General features: G+C 33.3%; 1 protein-coding gene across 1 annotated transcript; it reads right to left on the bottom strand.

The window, feature by feature from the left end:
- Positions 1-1,602: 1,602 nt before the first annotated feature.
- Positions 1,603-21,222, bottom strand: LOC128999431 (UPF0430 protein CG31712-like). Its single transcript, XM_054425952.1, has 5 exons — positions 20,928-21,222; positions 12,965-13,093; positions 12,309-12,534; positions 7,628-7,711; positions 1,603-4,916 (listed from the first exon to the last, which is right to left on the bottom strand). The coding sequence occupies exons 1-5, from the start codon at positions 21,065-21,067 to the stop codon at positions 4,752-4,754; spliced, it is 744 nt and encodes a 247-aa protein (XP_054281927.1). The 5' UTR covers positions 21,068-21,222; the 3' UTR covers positions 1,603-4,751.
- Positions 21,223-22,990: the final 1,768 nt, after the last annotated feature.

Here is a 22,990-nt window from a genome sequence, read left to right on the forward strand (position 1 = left end):
AACAGTATTAATATTTTAAAAAGACGCAGCTTCACAGAAAATATTGAATGATTTAATTACACAAATTAAAACATTATCAAGCTGTTTTGAGTTATGTCCAATCGAGAGTAGAAAACTCTTGTTTTATCTAGGAAACACCCATGGACGTAATACCTTCCTCAAAATATGTAATACTAATAAATGTAATAAATTATTACAACTACAAAAAAATTCCTATCTGTATTTATTTTGTCCAGTTTTAATGAGATGTACAAAACAAAGAAATATTTATTAAGATAAACTTAATATAGGCAGGCTAGTACATATTTTTGATTTGAAAACTTATTTTGGAACATCAAACACAGCTGCTTAAGAATACATGCAACTTATTTTGGTTTTAAGTTTAATCTACAACACTATTATGCAAATATACAAATAATTACTTCTTGCTTCTGTTAGTGGCACATATGACAAGTGCAATAAATGCCATTGCTATATAAGCAAGATGTTAAATAGGTATTCATACGAGCTGGTCTCAGAGAATTACAAATGAAGATGATCATCCGGGATCCTATCTGGAACATCATGTTAGACCAAACTGATCTTTTGGCACAGGTCGTAATATACAAGTAAATAGGGGGACAGCTCACTTACTCTACAGATCATAGTGTCTATGTGCCAAGCGTACGAATTATTTTATAATTCATGAATCGGCTCGTAGTGTATACAAGCCAAAATACAGAATTAATATAAATTAAGAAAATGGCGGGTTTAAGGTAATGGGTGTACACTCACTACGAGCCTGAGACGGGGGAAATATTATGGCTTGCCTACACTACAGCTCATCATATCTACAAGTCGCGCGGATGGGATCGTGAAACTGAAGTCATATAGCCCGGCTTCGACTGCTTCGAGTGCCCAGAAATGTATATTGCAACATCTTTTTACATAACAAGTAATGTTAGGTTATGCTAGGTTATACAGCGGGTCATACATTTCCCGCCATTTTCAATGAAGCGCTGCAAACCACGAGACGAGTAGACATGTTGCACTGCAGTTTAAGTGAGCCGTCTACTATTTTTGTGATATTTATTATGAAATAGGCTCATTGTATTTATACGAGCATACATCTATAATTTATATAAATTAAGTATTTTAGCTTGTATACACTTCAAGCTGATTCTTGAATTATAAAATAATTTGTTCGCTTTGCACTATCATATGTATAGTAGGTGAACCCTCTTCATTTATTTAATATTTTCGATAGGCTCGTAGTGTATATAGGCCTTTAGTGCAGGTGAAACTTCAATATTATTTTACGAGGCTCGTATACACTATGATCTGTAGAGTAAATGAGCCAAGTATTTAATAAATAAATATTTGGAGGCTCATAGTGTCTATGGTTTGTAGTGTATGTGAACCCTAAGCGTAATAATATGTTAAATTTTCTACCAATCATCCTCCAGGACTGAAAGTATCTTTAAAATTAACCATCCATTAGACATTTTTAGTCCAAACAAATGTTCCGTCTAACACAACTTGGCTATAACCAAAGTTACGTCCAGAAACAAAATTTGCCACACATTTGAAAGCTGAGGTGAAGGAAATTTAGAGATCACATAGTGAAGCCTGAAGTATTTTATTAGTTTTAAAGAAACATTTCACTTAGGATGTGCCTATTTGGGTAACTTACCTTAAACTATTGATAAAGAAACATTTAACTAAACCCTGTTACATTAATAAGCCTATTAAAATTGGTTTCGTTTTTAGTTATGGTAATGATAGAGGATTTTGTAACCGTCTCAATTCATAGAAACACACTATGATTTTAGAACCCCCCTTCTTTAAAAAAATTATCCCAAGAGAGAAAATAAACCAATAGTTCTACTAACAGATCAAATCACATTAAAGAAGGCAAAAAAACCAAAATGTAGAAAAATAATGTGCATGGAAGAATCAGATACTTCAGTTGATAACGACTACCAATTCATAAAGTACTCCACACATACTTGCTTTCTTAAAAAAAACTTTAAAAATAAAAGGCACACAAATAATAATGTGCAGACTAATACTTATTGAGAACAACATAATGTTTCACATTAATAGTAACTAGTAAACACGTTGCTCGAAATCGAGCAATTGCAAAGAAGTAAAGTAGTTATTATTATTTTAAAACAAATAAAAGTCATCATAATTTCCGATGAGTTTAAAAGACTTTGTATTCATGGTGGAAGGAAAAAACATAGGTGTGCTATTCCCATCATATTCTGACGTCACTTGGATTGCAAACAAAAGATCACCTGATTATAACTGTCAAATTAGTACATGTATTTGTTTTGATTTGGTTTTTATTTTGTAATGTGTGTTCTTATAAAAACAATAACAATCAAATAAAAAAAAATACAAACTAATTTGACAGTTACAATCAGGTGATCTTTAGTTTGCAATCCAAGAGACTACAGCTGATCAAAATGTAAACAATTATGTTCTTCATAAGGATAACATGGGAACTTTAACAGCCACTGGGGCAGAGCCCAAGGAACTTTTTCAAAAATGTAAGGTCAGTTTGCAAATCTAAGCGACACGCTCTTTTCAATGAGAGGTCAATGGATAAAATCGGTTAAGAAATGGTGGAGGAGTTCAACCGACAAAGTTTCATGTAGAGTATTAATTATATGGATACCAATTTTTAATTTTTACAAAACAATTTGCTTGGCAGTAACAAAAAGAATAATTTCTTTATATATGCTTTTATATAAAATCACGGCATTGAAACAATAAAAATGAAGTGGCCATACATCAGTACGGTAAATTATTTACTGCTATAATAAAATCTGGGGTCTCAAAGGATTTTAGTTTATAAAGAAAATCAAGTTTAACATGAAAATTATAGTTAAAAAAATATTTACTCACTAGCAGCGTATGTGAGGTAACGGTCTAATAGACAACACTCTAAAAATTATCACTATTTTGACACAATGAAGTTACACCTCCATTATCTTTTATTACCTTAAAGATGGTTAAAGTAAAATTTATTATTGATTGATTGAACTTATACCACCACATATGTTCATTTTGACTTAATTACATGTTATAAGTCTTACAAAATGTATGGCTATGTCTTGGCTACTCAGACAATATGAATTTTTTCCCTCTAACTTCCCATGCCACATAACACTGCATCCCAAAACCCAAAGAAGAGCAGAAAGATGCTTCTCCTCTTAACTGAGGCACTGTTTATTTATTCAAATGAAATAAATGATTTGATTTGAACTTTTAAAATGGAGTCAGGATCCCAACCAAGCACACTGTACTGCTATAGGTTAACATTAAAAAAATTAATTTGCTCAGTAAAGACTTTTGTGGTTAATGTGAGAAGGGACTCTCAACACATAAACTGAATTTTTGAGCTAGACCGGATAAAAATGTGAGTTGGCTTGTAATCAAATATTTGCTTTGTAGAAGAAGGTCGTCAGTAAATTTATTTACTGATATAAAACGTTTTGTGGCATGGCAGAAATATCTTTAACTCAACAAATGAATTTTGGGACCTGAAAGAGTTGACTGCTATAGGCTATACCATTTCAAAATCGTCAAGAGCAGCTTCAATAAGAATTGTTGTTTTTTTTTACCAAGGGTTATTTATACTGTTTATTTTTTTACTTAGATTTTAGATATTTAAATTATATTTTGACTGCTCCCTTCAAAATTTCGTTTTTTATATGTATTATTTCATTCCTTTCATTAAGGCAAACCCAAGTTTTACAACAGAGAGACCCCTTTTTAAAAGCTTAGTTTTTTAAATTTTTTTTTTGTTGTTACGACGGGATATATTTCAGAAAAAGATTGGTTTAGAACAGTCTTGAAGTCTGGCTAGGCACTGAAAAGAATGTTTTATATTAACAATAGTTAAAGAATTACATAAGTTGACTTTTACCTGTTTTGGAGTAAGGATACAATGACAGTTTTGTAACCTTAAGTTTATGGACCGATCAGTACCTCGAGAAGGATCTACTTACTTTACATTCAAATTAACAAGTTGTCAGGTAGGAAGTAAATCAGGAAATAGAATAGAATGTTTCTTTTAAAACGTCAAAGGTGTCTTATCTTTTAAGTTTAAATACCTCTTATAAAATGGTTTGATGGATGCCAGTTATAATATTAACCTTTATTAAATATTATATGAATAATTTAATGAAAAAAATAAAATAAAAAAGTTGTCAGCTTCTTCAGTTAAAATTATGTTAAAATTAATGTTAATTAATTCATTAAAAATAATGTTACAATTAAAACCTTTTCTTCGACAATATATTTACTAACATATTTTGTTGTTAGATGAAAAATATACATAACAATTTTTTGTTTAATAAAATTTTTCTATAAAACTGATGTTGGTTAACTTTAACAGTAGGCCTATAGACAGTCGATGCCACTAAACAAAATGTTTTGCTTCAATTTTAATTATAATAGTTACCTACTTTAAGTATAATTAAATGTTTTTTAAAAGTCTTAAAGAATTATAATTTTTGTGAGTTATTGTGATTTGTGAAAAGTAAAAAATGATAAGCTACATAATTTATATGTATTATTAAAACATAACACATAATCGAGATAATGCTTAATCAAAATATGTAACTGAACACAAGTTTTCAATTAACAACAGTGATTGTGAGCAAATTACAATCTCTAGTCAGTAAAAATAACTTACATTCAACTTAAACCTATTTTATATTTACACATGCAAACTAACTACAATCTCACTAGACGATTTCTTATGTTGTCGGTTTCAGTGAGAATGATAATTTCGGTCTTGAATTGTTTTTTCCTAATATTTTCTTCTGTTCTTCCTTTATCCTCTTTTCATGCTCTTTCTTTAACCTTTGACGCTCTTCTTCCATTTTTCTATGTTCTTCAACCATAGCCAATCTTTCTTCAGCCTATAACAAGTATTGATGAAAATTTGGCTGGTATAAATTTAACTAAAAGTCTTAAATATTGTCTTATTGACAAAATTTAAATTACATTAAACAAAAATACATATAAACTGAGATGAACTTTGAACCTCATGCACTTACAGTAAACCTATAAACAAAAATGTATAAACCAAAAAAGTTATTTATTACCAATTAAGACGAGGACACAGCTGGGTGTATTGTACTCAAAAATATCAGAGAATGGTAACAAAACCTCACGAGATGTTCTCGATTTTACTGTGACTGCAGAAGAGTTCACAATTTCGCTGTGATTGTGAACATTGTTAATGATTTCACCGTGAAGACCGATGATAATATTGATTTTGTTAAGACCACATTTCGATTGGACATTCCAATCATCTTCAGACCCAATAGGCGAATGACAAGAATCTTGAATGGCGTCCTTACTTATATAATACTTTCCTATTGGCTACCGGAAGCACCGGCCAATACGTTTGAAATATAAGTACAACTGGAGTCAAAATTTACTTGTTCAATAATCAGTTTATTTTTATTTTTACATTATTTTTATAAATATACAATTCTTCTCAAGTATTCATCATTTATCCTTTATTACAATTCTTTAAAATACATAGACAATTCTGCATTTTTCTTAATGAGTGGCCATTTTGTAACAGGTGTTGTGCAAAATTTGATCTTTGCGGTATGTTGTTCCTCCACGCAGATATGTGGTTGTTGAAGTGGTTAACGAAGTTCACAGTCTGCCCAATGTAGAAGCTATCACAATCGTTACAATTGATTTTGTAGATGCCCGAAGCGTCGAATTTGTTACAATCTTCTATTTTAGGATGCAGAATTTTACTCATGGTGTTCTGAGTCCTGTAGGCTATTGAGAGAGGATTGAAAGAGGAAAACACCAGATATGTCACATTTAGCTGCACAGGGACTACAACCACGGCCTCCTTTAACTACAGGCCGCGGCCAGCGAGAATTGGCAACGTCGCACCGAGCAGTAACTCCCGGCCGTTTCACCATTACGGTAGTACGAAACTAGTGGTCGCGGTTTAAATATACTGCATTTTTATACCCTTACAATTGAGATAAAATTTTGAAATTTGGTACAGAGCTAGGGAATAAACTCTTCATGCCAATGGTATGGTTTTGAAAATTAAAATTTCACTTGGTAGTATATATAAATGTTTTTAAAATTAACACATTAGAAAAAGTTAGGTAAAAAAGTAAAGTGAAAAAGTTAGTCGCCTACTAAAATTTTTGTTTGTTGGTCAGAGAAGTTTCGTCTGTGAGAAAGTTGTAGATAGGCTTAATTAAATATACTTCTCTGTTTGTATTTAACTTTTCTTTCTATCATGCTTAGTTTTGTTAAAATTTTGGGTTAAACAGAGCAACCAAGCCTCAGTTTAATGTCGTGGCGCGGCGAGTAGTGCTGCCCACAAGGTGTAGTGTAGTATTGCGTAGCTAATAATTAATTTATGCCAACTGAATTATTTCAAGCAAGTTGATATGCCGATATGCCTTTTAGTTATCCTAAAGAATATTACTTTTGTATGAAACAGTGCTTTAATACACATTCCCAACCAGTACTAGTACAGAAGTTATAACTGAAAGCTCTACTTGTGTTTCTTACATTTTCCCGTAGTAAGTAATATTATTACAGCCAACAGCACAGCATTGAATGCATTTTGAAGACAGGTTAACTATTTACTACAATCCAACCAACAAGTGTATACGTACACGGTGCACACTGCACGACTTAATGTCTTCATAATTAAATACGGTAGCCTAAAACAGAAATGCCCTTTTCCTTTAGTTTTAATAATTTTGCTGTAGTTTATTATGAATTTTAATATGTGGTTTATTTACATGTGGTTTTTATTGCGCTACCATTAATAACTAATCCATTGATAATATTCTTGCAACAGACAATCGGAAGGCAGAGCTAGCGGAACTTTTAGCTTAGCGCTCATCAACCAATAGCGGAGTGGCGACCACCATCTTGATAGTTAGGTGGAATTAGCGAATAACTAAAATTAGCGACGACCTAAAATAGAAGATTGTAACAAATTCGACACTTCGGGCATTTAAAAAATCAATTATAACGATTGTGATAACTTCTACATTGGGCAGACTGTGAACTTTGTTAACCACTTTAACAACCACATATCTGCGTGGAGGAACAACAAACCGCAAAGATCAAATGTCGCACAACACCTGTTACAAAATGGCCTTTCATTAGAAAAATGGAGGATAGTCTATGTATTTTAAAGAATTGTAAAATATAAAATGTAATGAATACTTGGGAAGAATTGTATTTTTTTAAGGAAGAATTTAAAATAGAAATAAAATAAGCTGATTAATGAACAACTAAATTTTGACTCCAGTTTTACTTATAAAAATGAATTGGCCGGTGCTTCCAATAGGATATAAGAAAAGACGCTATTCAAGATTCTTGTCATTTGTAACTCCCGGTTTTCTATGAATTTTGGTTCTGTGGCCACCCTGTATTCAGTTGGATTTTTTTTACAAAAAGATTAGAAAAAATTTGTAGACTAGCTTTACATAGGACAGCATTCACCGTAATCATAATCGTTTGTGCAGAAATCTTTCCCATTGGGAGCCAAGTTTCACAGTCTTAATGAGTCATTATCGATGTGAGTCTAAACTAAGCTAATCCAAAGCTATCAACACAAACTCACCAGTTTTCTCTGAGCTTCTTCCATTTTTCGGTTGTTTTCAGCCAAAATCTGTTCCAGCTCCTCCCTCTTTTTTCTTTCTTCCTCCTAAAACCAAAGAAAACGATGTGAATAAAAAAGTTTAAATTGAAAGAAAGCATCCATCATGAGTCAGACAGACGCTTCCGCTAGACCGAGTCATTCATCTACTCTAGTTTGACGGACAATTTTACTTTAGTTAGGAGAAATCTGTTTAGGAAAAAATGTATTTTGAATCTAAAGGATATTTATGACTCGTTCTAATTGATATATGTACAACACTAATAATAACAGTTCACATATAAATAGAAGCGAACACGAAGAAAAGTCGAAGATGCTGTAACAATAAAACACAATAAATAACATGTGTGGTAAACATAAGTTATCATAGATAGGTAAAACCACGACATTGGCTAACAAATGTTGCTGAAGTTTTTACAGCAGCTAATTGTAACATTTAAAACTCAGGCATCTCATATACTAGTCACAAAACTCAATTTTTTAAAGATGATTATCGAACTTAAATGCTATAATGTTTTACTCAATGAATTATACTGTTGGATCTTCGTTAAATCTTAAATCCTTTTCAAAACTGAACCAAAACTATGTTGATTAGCTTAGTTTTTTTTTATAAAAAAGAGGTTGGTGACCATTTTTAACTTTACATTTGCCCGTCCACATAGACTACAAATCTGTGCGTGGAACGTATCCAGCAAAGCAAGGGATGAGCCGGTACAGTACGAAGGTGAACAGTACTGATAAATTTTAGTGGCAGCGACCAGGATCCGAACCCACGACATCGCTGCCTTGGGCCCGAAGTCCGTGACGCTACCAACTGAGCCACCGACTCACCAACCACTCACCACTTACTAACCCAACAAATCAGCAGTTGTATATGTGAGGTTAAATCAAGCTCAAGTCTTTTAGAAATAAAATCAACCCCACAACCCTCTTAATACCAGCATCAAAACCATAAAAATATTAAATGTAAGAAATTCTGTGTGAGGAACAGAAATTATAAATAAAAATAATGAGAGCTAATGATTGATATGCTGTCTTACTGTAAATTAGAGTACCCTCTAGATAAAACTGTTTTTTTTTGTTTTGTTTTTTTGTCGGCTCTCTGTATGTGTGATGCCAGACAATTTTAGATTATATTACATTTGTCACTTGTTAGCCAATGTGTTAAAATAATAAGGGGGTACTTATAATTTCAAAAGATATTACTCAAAATTTAACTGTTTATGAGTTTTGTGACCCTTCTCATATTTTGAAATCTGAGCTTAGATTATACAATAAAAGTCTCAATTGTTTAAGAGGAATTATAATAATGAACATGGCTTTAAGTTTTGACTAAAATAAAACCAATAAATTTTGTAAAGGAATAGCAAAAAACCATTTATAAAGGGTTTCAAAACATGTCTAATATACTGTAACTTAGTTTGGGTGATCATAACAAGTAGGGTCTTAAAAAATTGTAAATTGGTGCATGAACCAAAAAAATACAATAACCGGTCCCACCATCTTATTTTGAAAACACTTTCTAGATATATGAAACTTAACAATTGAAAACAAATAACAATCAAGCTATCAAGTATTTAGATTATATACAAGACATTCTATTGTAGGCTATATGATTGTCATTGAGAATCCTATACCTATTGCGGTTTAATAGGTGATAGGAAATCAAAAATAAATTTTATTGAAAAACAGATCTTTTAAACCTAATGTAGGTCATCTCCTATTATCTAAACAAAAGCTTATCATATTCCATGAATTAATAAGAAACAAAATTTATAAAAATTAAATATTCAATCTGGAAAACAAGGCTTTAGAAAATATTTCAGGAGTTAGGGCTACTTAATCTTTAATCCATCCTCCTCTTGTTCAACTTACCAAATGATATTAATTATTTATCAACACTCAGTTGTGACTTTTTGGAAATGAAAACTAACTCCAAACTATTTTGCTAAGAATGGCAATATGTTTTAAAATCTTTAGGAAGTTTAGCAACTTTTCACAACTACTGTTAAATTAACTGTTATAGATGTGCATTTTTTGATTGATTTTTTTAGGTATGTGACAAGGGAGAGGAAAAATTAAAACAAAATCATTAATGAAAACTAAACACTTCTAAAGTTTATGTTTGGATATGAAGAGCTGAAATGTGACCATTCGTTTTTAAAATAATGGTTTACTTTGTGATATAAAGTTACTAGAATTGTTCTAAATGTTATTTAAACAAAGTAGGCTACCTAGTCCTATTTCTGATTGAAAAAGAAGCAGAGAAAAATTCTTAAAAGACTCATTTCTTGTCATGGGATAAAAGTTCACATAAATTATTAAAAATTACCCGTTCAACTAAAAAAAACTCTGTACTGCTTTAACCCTAAGGACTATTCTGTACAAGCGTATCTTGTGTTATTGATGCTATATTCTCCCAGATTAAGATATAATGTTTTATGGAGGAAAAACATTTGTCTGGAAATTTGCTGTAGGTACATATTTTGGTCAACTCAAGGATATTACTGTTGCAACTGTAGAAATAAATGTAAAATCTGTGAAACGCCCATACAGAATAAACCCCACCCTTGATACAACACAAACTAACTAAATCTACACTTACCACCTCGGAGTACAGAACAAAGCCACTCCTGTAAATATCGACCAACAAAAGAAACCATATTTAAGTAAGTAAGTAGTAATGATACATACATCACAGCTATACCTTGCCGAGTCGTACCTTCCCCGTAGTGCCTCTGCTGCTAACCTCCGTCCCTGCGAGTGTCTTGAGTCGGCCACTGCTGCACGCGGAGATGCTTTACGCATCCCCATTCATTACTTAAATACTAACACATTCAAGCTCCGCCCTGGAGGGGGCTTTGCTTTGAAAACATTAAAATAGGTACTGCAATTCCTCAAAATATAGACTTAATGTGAAAACTATTTTGAAAATCTGAATTTATTGAGCAAGATTAAAAGACTTTCGAATAATTTAACCAAACGTTGTGATTTTACAAGCTTTTAAAATACTTCTCGATATCTCAACGTTGTATGTCTAAAAAATTGACTCTTTGTCCAGATTAAATAATTTTGGAATGAAGTTATTTAACTTAACAGGCAACCTGAAATTACCAGTGCCAAAGGCAAATCAAAGTATTAAATTAAAATAAACGTTAAAAGATGTTTTATTCCAGCGATGCACTGATTTTGATTTTTTATTTGAATATCATTATGATGGATTTGTTGACAGCTAACCAGATAAAACAAAATCTTGATTGCATAAGAACAAACTGAACTAAATAACAATAACAAACCTTAATATGTAAAACAATCAAACCAAACTTGTAGACCACAATTTCAATTCATTACGGAAGGACCTGTTAGTAGTTGTGCATTATACCATTTGTGGTTTATGTAAATAAATGAAATTGCAAGTACAGTACCGGTAGTTGTTGGAAATGAATATGAGTTTTTCTTACACAAATGTATTAAATAGCAAGATGATAGAAGAATGCGAAAGCAAATTAATTAAATCAATTGCATGATCTGGCAGCAATTATAGGTAATAAAATATAGGAGCTAAATTTATATGAAATAAACATTTGTATTATTCTGTTATCAAGTTATGTTGGCCAACACAGTTATTTATACCAGGTTTAAAAATACCAATCTGTAAAGCATATTTATGCAAGGTGTGAAAGAAGGTAGATCTTCAAAAATAATAATCAACAGAGAATTAAACCAACACCAATCTGAGTGCTCAAAAATAATAAATATTGATTGGCAAAAGGTGTTCGGGAAAACTTAAAGATTTATTACTATACACCTTGAATAACATCAAACAAATTTGTCTCGATATTGCTAGAGCAAAAAGAATCACAATCTTTTTACGTACTACAAATTGGTAATACGATTTAGGTAGACTCACTAATTGTCTTTTCGCTGATTAAGTCACAGTCTTTACATTAGCTGATGGTTTTAAAAGTGGTTGGAGAGCAAAATATAGTTCAAAGAAGAGCACGAACAGGAAAAATACATTTATTTGTAAGGTAAAAAAAAATAAATTACATTTATTTATTGTTGTCAACAACCTTAATTGTATCTAAAATGTTCTCTTTTTCAAAGTCCACTTTTTATCAACAACAGTTCATGTCCACAAAATTCTAAAGTAAATGATTTTAAAAGGCAAGAATGTATGGCAGCAAAGAAAAGTTGACTGCAAATTGAATAATTGTCTTGCGGTATACAGTACGTACACTTCATTGCTTGAGCTTAAACACACAACGCAAAAAAATTAAGAAATAAGAACAAGATAAAATGAAGATTTTGTAACACATTCTGATTCAAAAAATCAAGAATTGGCCTAGGTTGTAATAGATTTAAAAAAATTATCAAGAGTCTTTTATCCACTGAAAAGTGGTTACACCTTATCAAAAGAGATTGGCTTTATGTTATATTTTAATGTAAAAACAAATAATATCAACTAGACTAACTTGTATTACTTAAGCCATACAACAAACAAAATAGAGAGAAAATTTAAAACCACTTAAAACTTAAAACATTTCAAACTATCTTTGCAATCAACTTTCAACATTACTGACAAATACCACTCTAGCCTCTTAAAATAAATTATAGATTGTTCCCAAAATGAATGAATTCCTACCTCTCTTTTCTTTTCTTCTTCCAATAAAATCTGTCTTCTCTTTTCCATTTCTTCCATCATTTCCTTCTCCATAATCTTTTTCGCCTCCTCGACTCTTCGTAACACATCTGCTTCTATTTCCTCTTTCCTCTTTTCGAGTTCTTCTTCCACTCTTTTTTGAACCATGACTTCTATTCTTCGAGCTGTCTCTTCCTCTACCAGTTTCTGTTCGATCTCTCGTTGCCTCCTACAAACCAACATCTATGATTAGCATTTTATCTCTTTAAGATACAAATTGGTATGGTATAAACAACATATGGCAAAACCTATTTATAATCATTATTAAATACATTCGGTATAAAAGATTATGTAAACCCATATATGACATGACGGGGGACACAAGTGAAGTTGGAGTTCTAAGAGGCCGCCAACCTCTTAAAAAAAATAAATAAATAAATAAAAAAATAAGTAGGCTGACTGGTTAAGTGGAAACAAACTTTTTAAATTCATCTACTCTTTTAGAGAGCCTTAATGACAAAACATTATAATAATGAATACATGGGATGGTTAAACTTCTCACTAAATAATTTACTAATCAACAAAATATAGACAGTTTTTATTTCTCTACCCTAATTTATTTATTTTTTGTTAAGAATGCATTTGGATTATTTTGTTACCTTTGCCTTTCCATTTCTGCCAAACGTTCCACTTCGTCCATTTTTCTATCGTGGTATTTTTTCTTGTGCAGCTTTGTTGTGTCGATGGAAGCATCTGAACTACTACTAGATGAGGAGTGGGATCTTTTCCTGAAACAGAAACAATGAAAATAAGATTTAAGTTGCTTTATTTTTCACACAAGGTTTACAGTAGGCCTACCTACATGATTGTGATATTTCACGATAAACATACGGGCTAATATGATAGCAGTAAATATATATACCATATCATATAGCCTTGTGCAAACTAAAACCTGTGAAATGAAAACTTATGTTAAAAATTATTCATTAACATAAAATATAAAATTAACATTTTGCTTGGTTAGAAGGAAAGCTTGGTTTCAGTTTCATTCACTTTTGGAACAATAATACTCCACTAAAAAAACTCATTGGTTAAGTACAATCTTAAGTAAACAGTTATTTTAGCTATAGTAAGTTGATTTTTAAGCTTGAGGGAAAATTTTTAAAATATAAAAAGAAAAAACCTGTCATTCTGCAGATGAAATTCCATTGAAAATAGCAGTGAAAATATTCGAGTGAAATAACTTTTTGATAGTAACACAATCACCAACTGCCTGAGTGGAGAATGGAACAAAAGCAAATTTATTGTAGTTCTACAGTTAGTTCTTTACTGCTCGTTTTAATGGAAATGATAAGATAAAACATGAGAAAATAAATTGATAACTTAACATCTTACCAACTTTCACATAAGTTACAAACTCAATGACACTATTCCAGACTAAAACGAACTCCTGCTAATTTTTTTAACTAGAATTTATTTTTTAAGCGTTAGCAAATATAAGTTACACATTTTTAAAGGTAGGCTGCATCTTTAAAGCCATTTTTCAAGGTTTTACCAAATCATTTAAACATTTTAAAAAATTTTCAAAATTTGTCTTTAAATCTAATAAGTAAATAAATTATGTTTTCCTACAGTTACCTAACAATCTACATGTTCTCTCACTGATTTGAGAAAGCAAAGTGACCAATTCGCTCATCAGTGAGACAATGTTAACATTGTCGCACTCTAATTACTTTGTCTCACTCCAGATTTACAACGTGAAGGCACGAAATAGTGAGCGCGTAACATGCAGACAAGGTCGTATGCGTGCGAAATACGTTGGCAGCACTGGCTTTAAATCAGCTGGAATGTCATATTAAAAGTTCACTTCTGTGTAAAAATATGTTACGTTTCTTTACAAATTTATTTGTTCTATGGTAACTGTAGGAAAAATATAATGTGCAACTCGAGTGCAAAGTGTAATTGCCTCACTCGAGAAACCATTCCTCACACGCCTACGGCTCGTGAGTAAGTATTTCTCTCGAGTGAGTCAATTGCTCACTTTGCTCACTAATTGCACAAATAACTATTTACCACTGTAGGCTATTATAAAATTTACTGACTGGTATAATTCCGACAATTTAATGTTTAAATGCTTTTATAGTTTAGTATCAGCAGCTTAAAGCATAGCTTAATAAGCTTGTTTTAACCAAATTTTATAAAATTTGGCTGGTTAATAAAAAAAAAAATGCTAATTTAATTGCTTATTGCTTGACAATTAATTGTTAACCCTAGATCTGGTGGTAATTTTATTCACCAGTGGCGGGTATATTTTGGCCCTTTTGTGGTGGCCAATAATATATGACATGACTTCCAACTTACCATTTACACGAACAGAATTTGCTATACACCTTGAATAACATCAAACAAATTTGCCTCGATATTGCTAGAGCAAAAAGAATCACAATCTTTTTACGTACTACAAATTGGTAATACGATTTAGATAGACTCAATATAAAATGTGTATATAACTTATTGTCTTTTCGCTGATTAAGTCACAGTATTTACATTAGCTGATGGTTTTAAAAGTGGTTGGAGAGCAAAATATAGTTCAAAGAAGAACTATAGATTTCACGAACATTTATTTTTATGGGGTTTTACGAGGCATGTTTTTTTAAGTAAGTACCGTTTTTAAATTTCTCCGTTCCAACACTGGGATTGGCAATTTCGACATTTGCGCTGTGTGTGGGCATCTATTGGTAAGACCTAGCCGGAAATTCGAGAAAAATCGGCTGTGTTTACATCCGGTTTCGAGCATTCAAAATGGTGCCGCCAATTGAGACTGCCGCCGACTGTGAATTGCAAGCTGTAAATAGATTTTGAAGTGCTTAAGGTGTGAAAGCTATTGAATATCATCGACAGATTAGTGAAATGTATGGCGAGAACATTATGAGTGACGGAATGGTACGCAAGTAGGTAAGGGCATTTTAAGAAGGCCCCACCAACGTTCATGATGAGCAAGGCACTGGGTACGGGAACAGTAATGACGCCGCCCAGTGCGTTACTCATCATGAACGTTAGTGGGGCCGTATTTAAATGCCTTTATCCACTTCCGTACCATCATGGTACTCGTAATGTTATCGCCATACATTTCACTAATCTGACGATGATATTCAATAGCTTTCACACCTTAAGCACTTCAAAATCTATTTACAGCTTGCAATTCACAGTCGGCGGCAGTCTCAATTGGCGGCACCATTTTGAATGCTTGAAACCGGATGTAAACACGGCTGATTATTCTCAAATTTCCAGCTAGGTCTTACCAATAGATGCCCAAACACAGCGCAAATGTCAAAAATGCCAATCGCAGTGCAGGAACGGAGAAATTTAAAAACGGTACTTACTTAAAAAACATGCCTAGTATATAGCCACAGAACATTTATTTGTGAATATAAGTACACGCATATATAGGGCCTATATATATTTTCTGTCTCAGTGATAAATGGAATAATATAAAAATAATTTTTTCTTAGCAATGCGTTTAGGCGTAGTAGCAAAAGAATTTTTGGATTATGCAAATTATAAATTTCAAAATCAACCCACAAGAAAACCACAAAATATTTTGCATTTTTTTCTAAATGTAAAGGTTGTTTAAAATATGATTCCCTACGTATTAATATTAATGTTTTTTAAATACTCATAAATAAAATTATTTAAAAAAAATTTTTTTGTCACTTAGGAAATAAAAGATGCATCAACCGAAAATAAAATGATTCTGTACAATAGGAAATAGAAGATCTTTCTGAAAATATATAGTTATACAGGGTGATTGATATAAGTGTGCCAGCCGTTTTATTCGAAAACCATAAGAGATATCAAAAAAAGTTAAATGGTAAGTCCCTTGGATTTTTTATTAAAAAAATTGTAGTAAAGTCGAAAAAATTATTTTAGCCGCCATTTTTCCAATATGGCCACCAACTTTGATTTTTCTTATGGAACACCCTGTATTTTATGATGTATTCTGGTAGAAAATGTAATTTTAAGACGAATTTATTCTTGTAATTTTTTTCATAAACCTAACCGTTTCAAAGATAATAATGGTTTAATTTGTGAAATTTTGAATGGTTTTCGAACAGCTGGCATGATTGCTTGGGCCTTTATCGAAACTCTTTCTCATGCAGAAATTTCAAAACTTTAACCATTATTATCTTTGAAACGGTTAGGTTTATGAAAAAAATCACAAGAATAAAATCGTCTTAAAATTACATTTTCTACCAGAATACATCATAAAATACAGGGTGTTCCATAAGAAAAATCAAAGTTGGCGGCCATATTGGAAAAATGGCGGCTAAAATAATTTTTTTGACTTGACTTCAATTTTTTTAATAAAAAATACAAGGCACTTACCATTTAACTTTTTTTGATATCTCTTATAGTTTTTGTATAAAACGGCTGGCACACTTATATCAATCACCCTGTATGTATGTAGTTGAATTCTAACATTTCTGAGTAATTTACATCAGAATGTAAAATTTTGAAGATTTTTTTTACAAAAACATAATTTTTATGACATTTTTGAAACCAATTAACATTTTTACAATCAACCTCGTAGATTGAGAGGGAATTGTAGGGAATTTATTTTAGTTTCAGAATATGTACTAATATTGTAGGTATACAATTTAATTGACAATCGCCAAAAACAGCTGTTTATTGTAGTCAGGTGACCAAAACTTTCCACCTCCAAAATCTATTTTGAACCCTCTAGTTTTTCAAACTAAGCTATGTTTCTCGCTACATAATACTTACTCAATAATGTTTTACACATGAAAATGAATCCTAAGAATCTCATCTTTCTAATGGTATAAGATTTATTGGGTTTTAAAATGGTTTTAATATTTTAATAATAGAAAAACCCGACCCATGTCGTCTTGGTCGATAAACGACGAGCACCACTGAGAACTCACGTTTTAGTGGTCGAAAATCGACCAGCGCCATATGTAGGGTTAAAGCATTGACATGAAAACATTAGACCCTTTGCCTTCTTGTGGCCAGCAGTCAGCTTGTCATTGTTCACCCAGCACCGTGCCTCTCAGGTTGTACGGCCGCTGGCCATTGTGGTTTCTCTGTTAGGTTGGTCACCATTCTGCCAACCCAGCTACAGCAGCTTGTATCGAGTATTTTTTTTTTTTATAAGGGTAAGTTTTACACATTGAAAAAAAAAATAAATTCAAATAAGTCCAATATTATTATATTTTATTGAAAGCTACCGGTAATGAAATAATAAATACAATTAAAATTAAAATTTGCTGTTTTAAGTTCATACTTAATAAAACACTAGCAGTCATACCCGTGCTTCGCAACGGGAAGAGAAAGCTAAGAATAATTATGTTCCATAGGATTTGCTGATGTAGATAAACTTTTAGTGATCCACTAAAAAAATTAAATGGCTACCCCGTTTCCCAAACATTTTTTGGGGGGAAATAAACCAAACACAATAGAATTTTGTTGACAAATTTAGAAAAAAAGAAAGTCAATATAACTCTGAAAAAAATCATACTTTGACAGTTCTCATTTTGTATCCCAGCTTTTTGTTGCTGCTTGGTTCAAATTAGCTGATGTCATCAATTTAAGCAATTAATAATGCTGCACCCTGTTGGTAAACCTTAAAACATTTTAATGCTATTGGATATCACAGAATCAAATTGTTTAGTTAAAACAGCTGTTAAGATTCTTTAGTTCCATTTAAATATGAGTAGGTACTCATAAGGTTAACATGGGAAACTTCAGTGCCAATGGGGCGGAGCCCTTTTGACGGATCTGTGCCAAACTTCACACAAACCATCCTTAAATGAAGCTTAATAATGCCTGAAAGTTTCATGGCAACGGTGTCCGAGCTCATATCGTTCAAATATATTTAGCCTATATATACAAACTTCCTCTTTCATAAAAATAGGCCTATAGATTGAATATTACAAATGGACAAAAGAATTACTGTTGCTATGGAAACAATATCCAATTGCACTTTCTTATAACAGATTAACCTTCCAGTAGGCCTACACACACGGCTAATAGTTACACCAGTAGCCTGTGTATATTGGTAATCCAAATATAGATACAAATAGATATAGGCCCTAGATAAATTTCAAAATAAATACAAATATTTCAAATTGAATATGTCGTTTTGAAAACCAATCAGTCAATCGCTGGCCTGTTCTTCATCCTCTAGAAAGATGACACGCCTAACTTTACACCCTCGTAGCTCACGGCCAACTGACGCTAAGACAGTCAAAACACCACCATTGTCCTTGGAAAGGTACGGTAAGTTAGTGGGGGAAGGTAGATGGGGCGTCATTCGCTTGGGGATTCACTTATTTCGGTGCGCTTTTTCGAAAATGTGTGGCCTCTGAGTCCGCGGCGTGTGTACTGGAGGGTTGATCCAAAAACCTGTTCCAGTCATCCTACATACAGGTTACAGAATAAATAATCTTTTATCCTGGTAAATATTCTTTTATCCTGGAAGAACTTTCCTAAAATGGCTTAGAGACCCCAAAGGGTTACATTTGGTAGGGACCAACCACAATATAGGTACTGTGTGTCCCACAAAGGGGTTAAAACGTTTGATTTTATATTACGTTCCCATTCATGCACCGAACTTTTTTAAACTTTACATTGTTTACAAAGTAGGTTCTAAAAATATTCTGGAAAAATTTCAACTCCCTAACCTTAGTAGAAACAAAATGGCGGCATATTGAAAAACAATATTTTAATATTTATAATGGTTTAAATACCTGCATTCAGTAATCCATTATGCTGCTTGTGGCAACTATAGTTTCGGTTCACAGGGAACCATCTTCAGGCCGTACAAGGCGTCGTTATTCACTTCCATATATGAAGGTCGTCATAAGTACATAAAACACGAACACACGAAAACATACATTGACACGAACATTTAACATTAAAAATACCGAGTACTCGGGAACACGAGACAGGTGACGCGACCGGGTGGAAGTTGTATAGTTGTTAAGTTGTTACAACTTCCACCCGGTCGCGTCACCTGTCTCGTGTTCCCGAGTACTCGGTATTTTTAATGTTAAATGTTCGTGTCAATGTATGTTTTCGTGTGTTCGTGTTTTATGTACTTATGACGACCTTCATATATGGAAGTGAATAACGACGCCTTGTACGGCCTGAAGATGGTTCCCTGTGAACCGAAACTATAGTTGCCACAAGCAGCATAATGGATTACTGAATGCAGGTATTTAAACCATTATAAATATTCAAACGTAATCCGGAGGCTAACAACTCTTAAAAACAATATTTTAAAAACATTAAAAAATGTATTTTTGGTTTTATAAAATATTGTTATTGTTAGGCCTACTTTCCAGGGCAATAAGACTTTTAAATAAAAAAACTAGAACAAAGCCAATCAACATTACAATCAAACAGCTGTTCTTCAACAATGAGCGTTAGAACCGCAACGTAGTAAACAAATCAGATAATAAATCATGAAAATAGTTTTTATAGGAATCAAATTGGTAAATTTTTCAATATGCCGCCATTTTGTTTCTACTAAGGTTAGGGAGTTGAATTTTTTCCAGAATATTTTTAGAACCTACTTTGTAAACTGTGTAAAGTTTAAAAAAGTTTGGTGCATGAATGGGCACGTAATATAAAATCAAACGTTTAAACCCCTTCGTAGGACACCCAGTATAAGTGGCCAAAACATTTACAGATCATGCACAAAAGTAGTACGGTAGGCTAAGTTATAAAGGCCTTTAACTTAATGAACGTTTTAGAGAGCTTTGAAATTTATAAAGCCACAAAAAATTCACCACAGGATGTTTTGAATGAAAATATAAATTTTGGCTCAAGTAGGCCTATTATTAAGTTATTTGAAAGTCGGTTATAGAAACCATATCAGTTAAAGTACTGGTAACTGCAAGCACTATCAGCTGACACACTCCCACCCTACGGTCAATGTCACCAACGGGGCAACAGCTTAGTTGTGTTTGTCGTATCAATAAGTTAGCCTAAGTTATATTGTCTTGTCAATTAATAGTCGAATAGGCCTAGTCTTTTAACGAGTGGTATTATTCACTAATGTATTCCGTAGTAAACACTAAACCTTCCTCTGTTTTTCGAATGAAGTAATACTTAAGCTTAGAGCTAGACCTCTTATTGGGGAAAACAATCCCCGGCAGATGCAATAAAAATTGGATGATAATAATTGCCGCTGCCGTACTTAACGAAACAATCGCCATGAACATCTCGCTAAAAAGACTCTTGGTAAGGACTTCTCGCTTCTCGGTTCTCTAGATGAGATACGAGAGAAGCGTGCTGAAACGAAACAATCGTCACAAGCATCTCGATAAAACCTCTCGGTAAGAACCTCTTGCTAAGCAAAAATACAATCAAATCGAGAGTTTCAAGCAATCGAAACGTTTCGATTGTAACATCTCGCAATCGCGCATCCCTACTGCAGGCCTATGTAACTTACTCTCCCTAGTAGGCGTACTAGTACTAGTAGGCTATTATATCTATCTCTAGGCTATTAGGCCTAGGTAAGAGGTAATTTAGCCTACCTTGTTAGCGGTATTTGTATGTAACTTAGCTGAAATGAAATTAAAGCTAGCAGATGCTTACCTAGTTTTTGAGCTTCTTTCTCTAGTTTTATCACCATGCTTGTGTGAACTTCGTTCACGAGATTTTGACCTCTTGTGAGAATGTTTATTTTTATGATGTCGCCTTCTAGGAGATTTACTTCTAGACCGTGAACGCCCCATGAAGGAAATGGTAGTTCAGGAAACCTCTATAAGTTAGACGAAACCAGGGAGTAACCAATAAAATAATTAAAACTTCCAACTAACTTTTGATATAGTTCCACGTTGTAAAGGTATGCGGACTTAATGTGCCACTATTATACTTAAACAAAACTTTAAAATGTCACCAAGAAGACCAAGTTTGATAATACATTAACTCAACTCTCCTCCTGAAGAGTGGAGACTGGAGAGAAGAATCAATTCGTCCGCTGTCTATAATGTGGGGCACACGGGAGGGACTAAGGCTAACATATATTGTAGTGTCAGCGTTCGCCGCTAGAACCGCTAATATGAAAAATTTTAAATTTTTTTTTAATTTTAAGTTTTAAAATTAACTTTCCCCGTGTGCCCATTCCCTGTCAATGCTATGTCCCCTTCCTTGTCGTCTCGTCCATGGTGGAAGTCATGGGTCATGGTCTCGTCAGTCGTCGTCACCCAGTCACCCTAACCACAGAAAACGTACAGTACGTTTTCTGTGCCCTAACGCTCTTAAGTTCTTTTTCTTTATCTTCTCCGTTCTCCATGACAGTACAGTAATACAGAATTTCAGTTCAGTGTTGCCACCCTGGACCCATGAAAGCTCCCCACCTGACTAAGAAAAAAATTCCCAATTCATCCCCAGCTAAAGCAAAAATCCTCCAATTAGTTTTCCTCTATCCAACCACCAAATTCTACAAAAATCCCTTTTAACTAGCAATTATACCCAATTCCAAAAAGGGGCCTAGTATGAACCCGTCCGTCACTAACGGTGATGATTCTTAAGGCCCATTTCTGCATCTTGAGAATCTCCACTGTGCCTGGTGAACGTCCCCACAAAAGCAGTCCATATATGTGACATGGCAATGGAATAAGGCAAAGTAGACCATTTTAAGGTAGTCCTCTTTCACAAACGATCTCAGCTTTAGAAGAAGGGCGCAGACACGAGAGACTCTATTTATAGTCTGGTCGATGTGCTGATCCCAACCTTAGCCTATTGTTCAATACAATACCCAAAAGCTTTACCTATTTGGTTCTGCTCTACGGGAGGAATGTAACCCAGACTGCAAACCATCCTCTCTGGGTCTTGTTGAGGTTAAGCTGGAAACGGTTTGCTACAAACCATTCCATACTACGACAATGTCAAGAATCTTGGTATATCTTTCAACTCTTCACTTTCTTGGGACGTAGCAGTTACGGACACACGAAAAAAGGTTTTTGCCTCCATACATTCATTGAAAAGATTACAGAATTTTTTACCACAACACACTAAACTACATTTGATCAAATAATCACTTGTACTAACCCACTTCAATTACTGCAACTTATTGATCAATGACTTGACTGCGACTCAGGCGGGTATGCTCCAGCGCGCTGGCGGTCACAGAATTATTGTTTGAGATTTGTCTATGGTCTGCGACGTATGGAGCATATCACGCCATACTACCTTGAGGCACACATCCTGAAATTAAATGATCAAAGATTCGTTAAAATTTTGTCATTGGTTTTTTCAATTTTGAAAACAGGCTCCCCAAAATATTTCAAATCCGATTTTAAATTTGTGTCTCAGGGTAGTTTACGAATGTCTCGTTATTCTTCGATCACATTGCGTATACCTCATCATGTGACCACAGCTTATGGCAGGGCTTTTGTTTTTACCACGTGTCGTCTGTGGAACGGCCTACCCCTACACATTAAGACCCTTGAAAAACGTTCCCAGTTTGTGTCGGCACTGAAAAAGCTCTATTTTGAGAAGATCGTCTCGGCTGGCGTGTCCTAGGGCTACTGTTGCCTTGCGCGTTTGCTGATGCGTGTATGCGAGAGTGTGTGAATGTGTTTTTCTATTTGTTAATTTTTTATGTTTTTTTTAGATATGTATAGGTACTTGAATTGTTAAATATTTTATGTTTA

Source organism: Macrosteles quadrilineatus, unplaced genomic scaffold (genome assembly GCF_028750875.1).
Source record: "Macrosteles quadrilineatus isolate MER2022 unplaced genomic scaffold, UCM_ALF_1.0 Scaffold_8__2_contigs__length_117827958, whole genome shotgun sequence".
NCBI classification, from domain to species: domain Eukaryota; kingdom Metazoa; phylum Arthropoda; class Insecta; order Hemiptera; family Cicadellidae; genus Macrosteles; species Macrosteles quadrilineatus.

Bases quoted from the DNA above. Each gene is read 5' to 3' on its own strand.
- LOC128999431 (XM_054425952.1), bottom strand. From the start codon at position 21,067: ATGGGGCGTTCACGGTCTAGAAGTAAATCTCCTAGAAGGCGACATCAT. The intron at 13,094-20,927 runs GTAAGCATCTGC...TTTCTGTTTCAG, and splicing joins GAAAGAAGCTCAAAAACTAG to GAAAAGATCCCACTCCTCAT. The intron at 7,712-12,308 runs GTAGGAATTCAT...CTTTGGTTTTAG, and splicing joins AAGAAGAAAAGAAAAGAGAG to GAGGAAGAAAGAAAAAAGAG.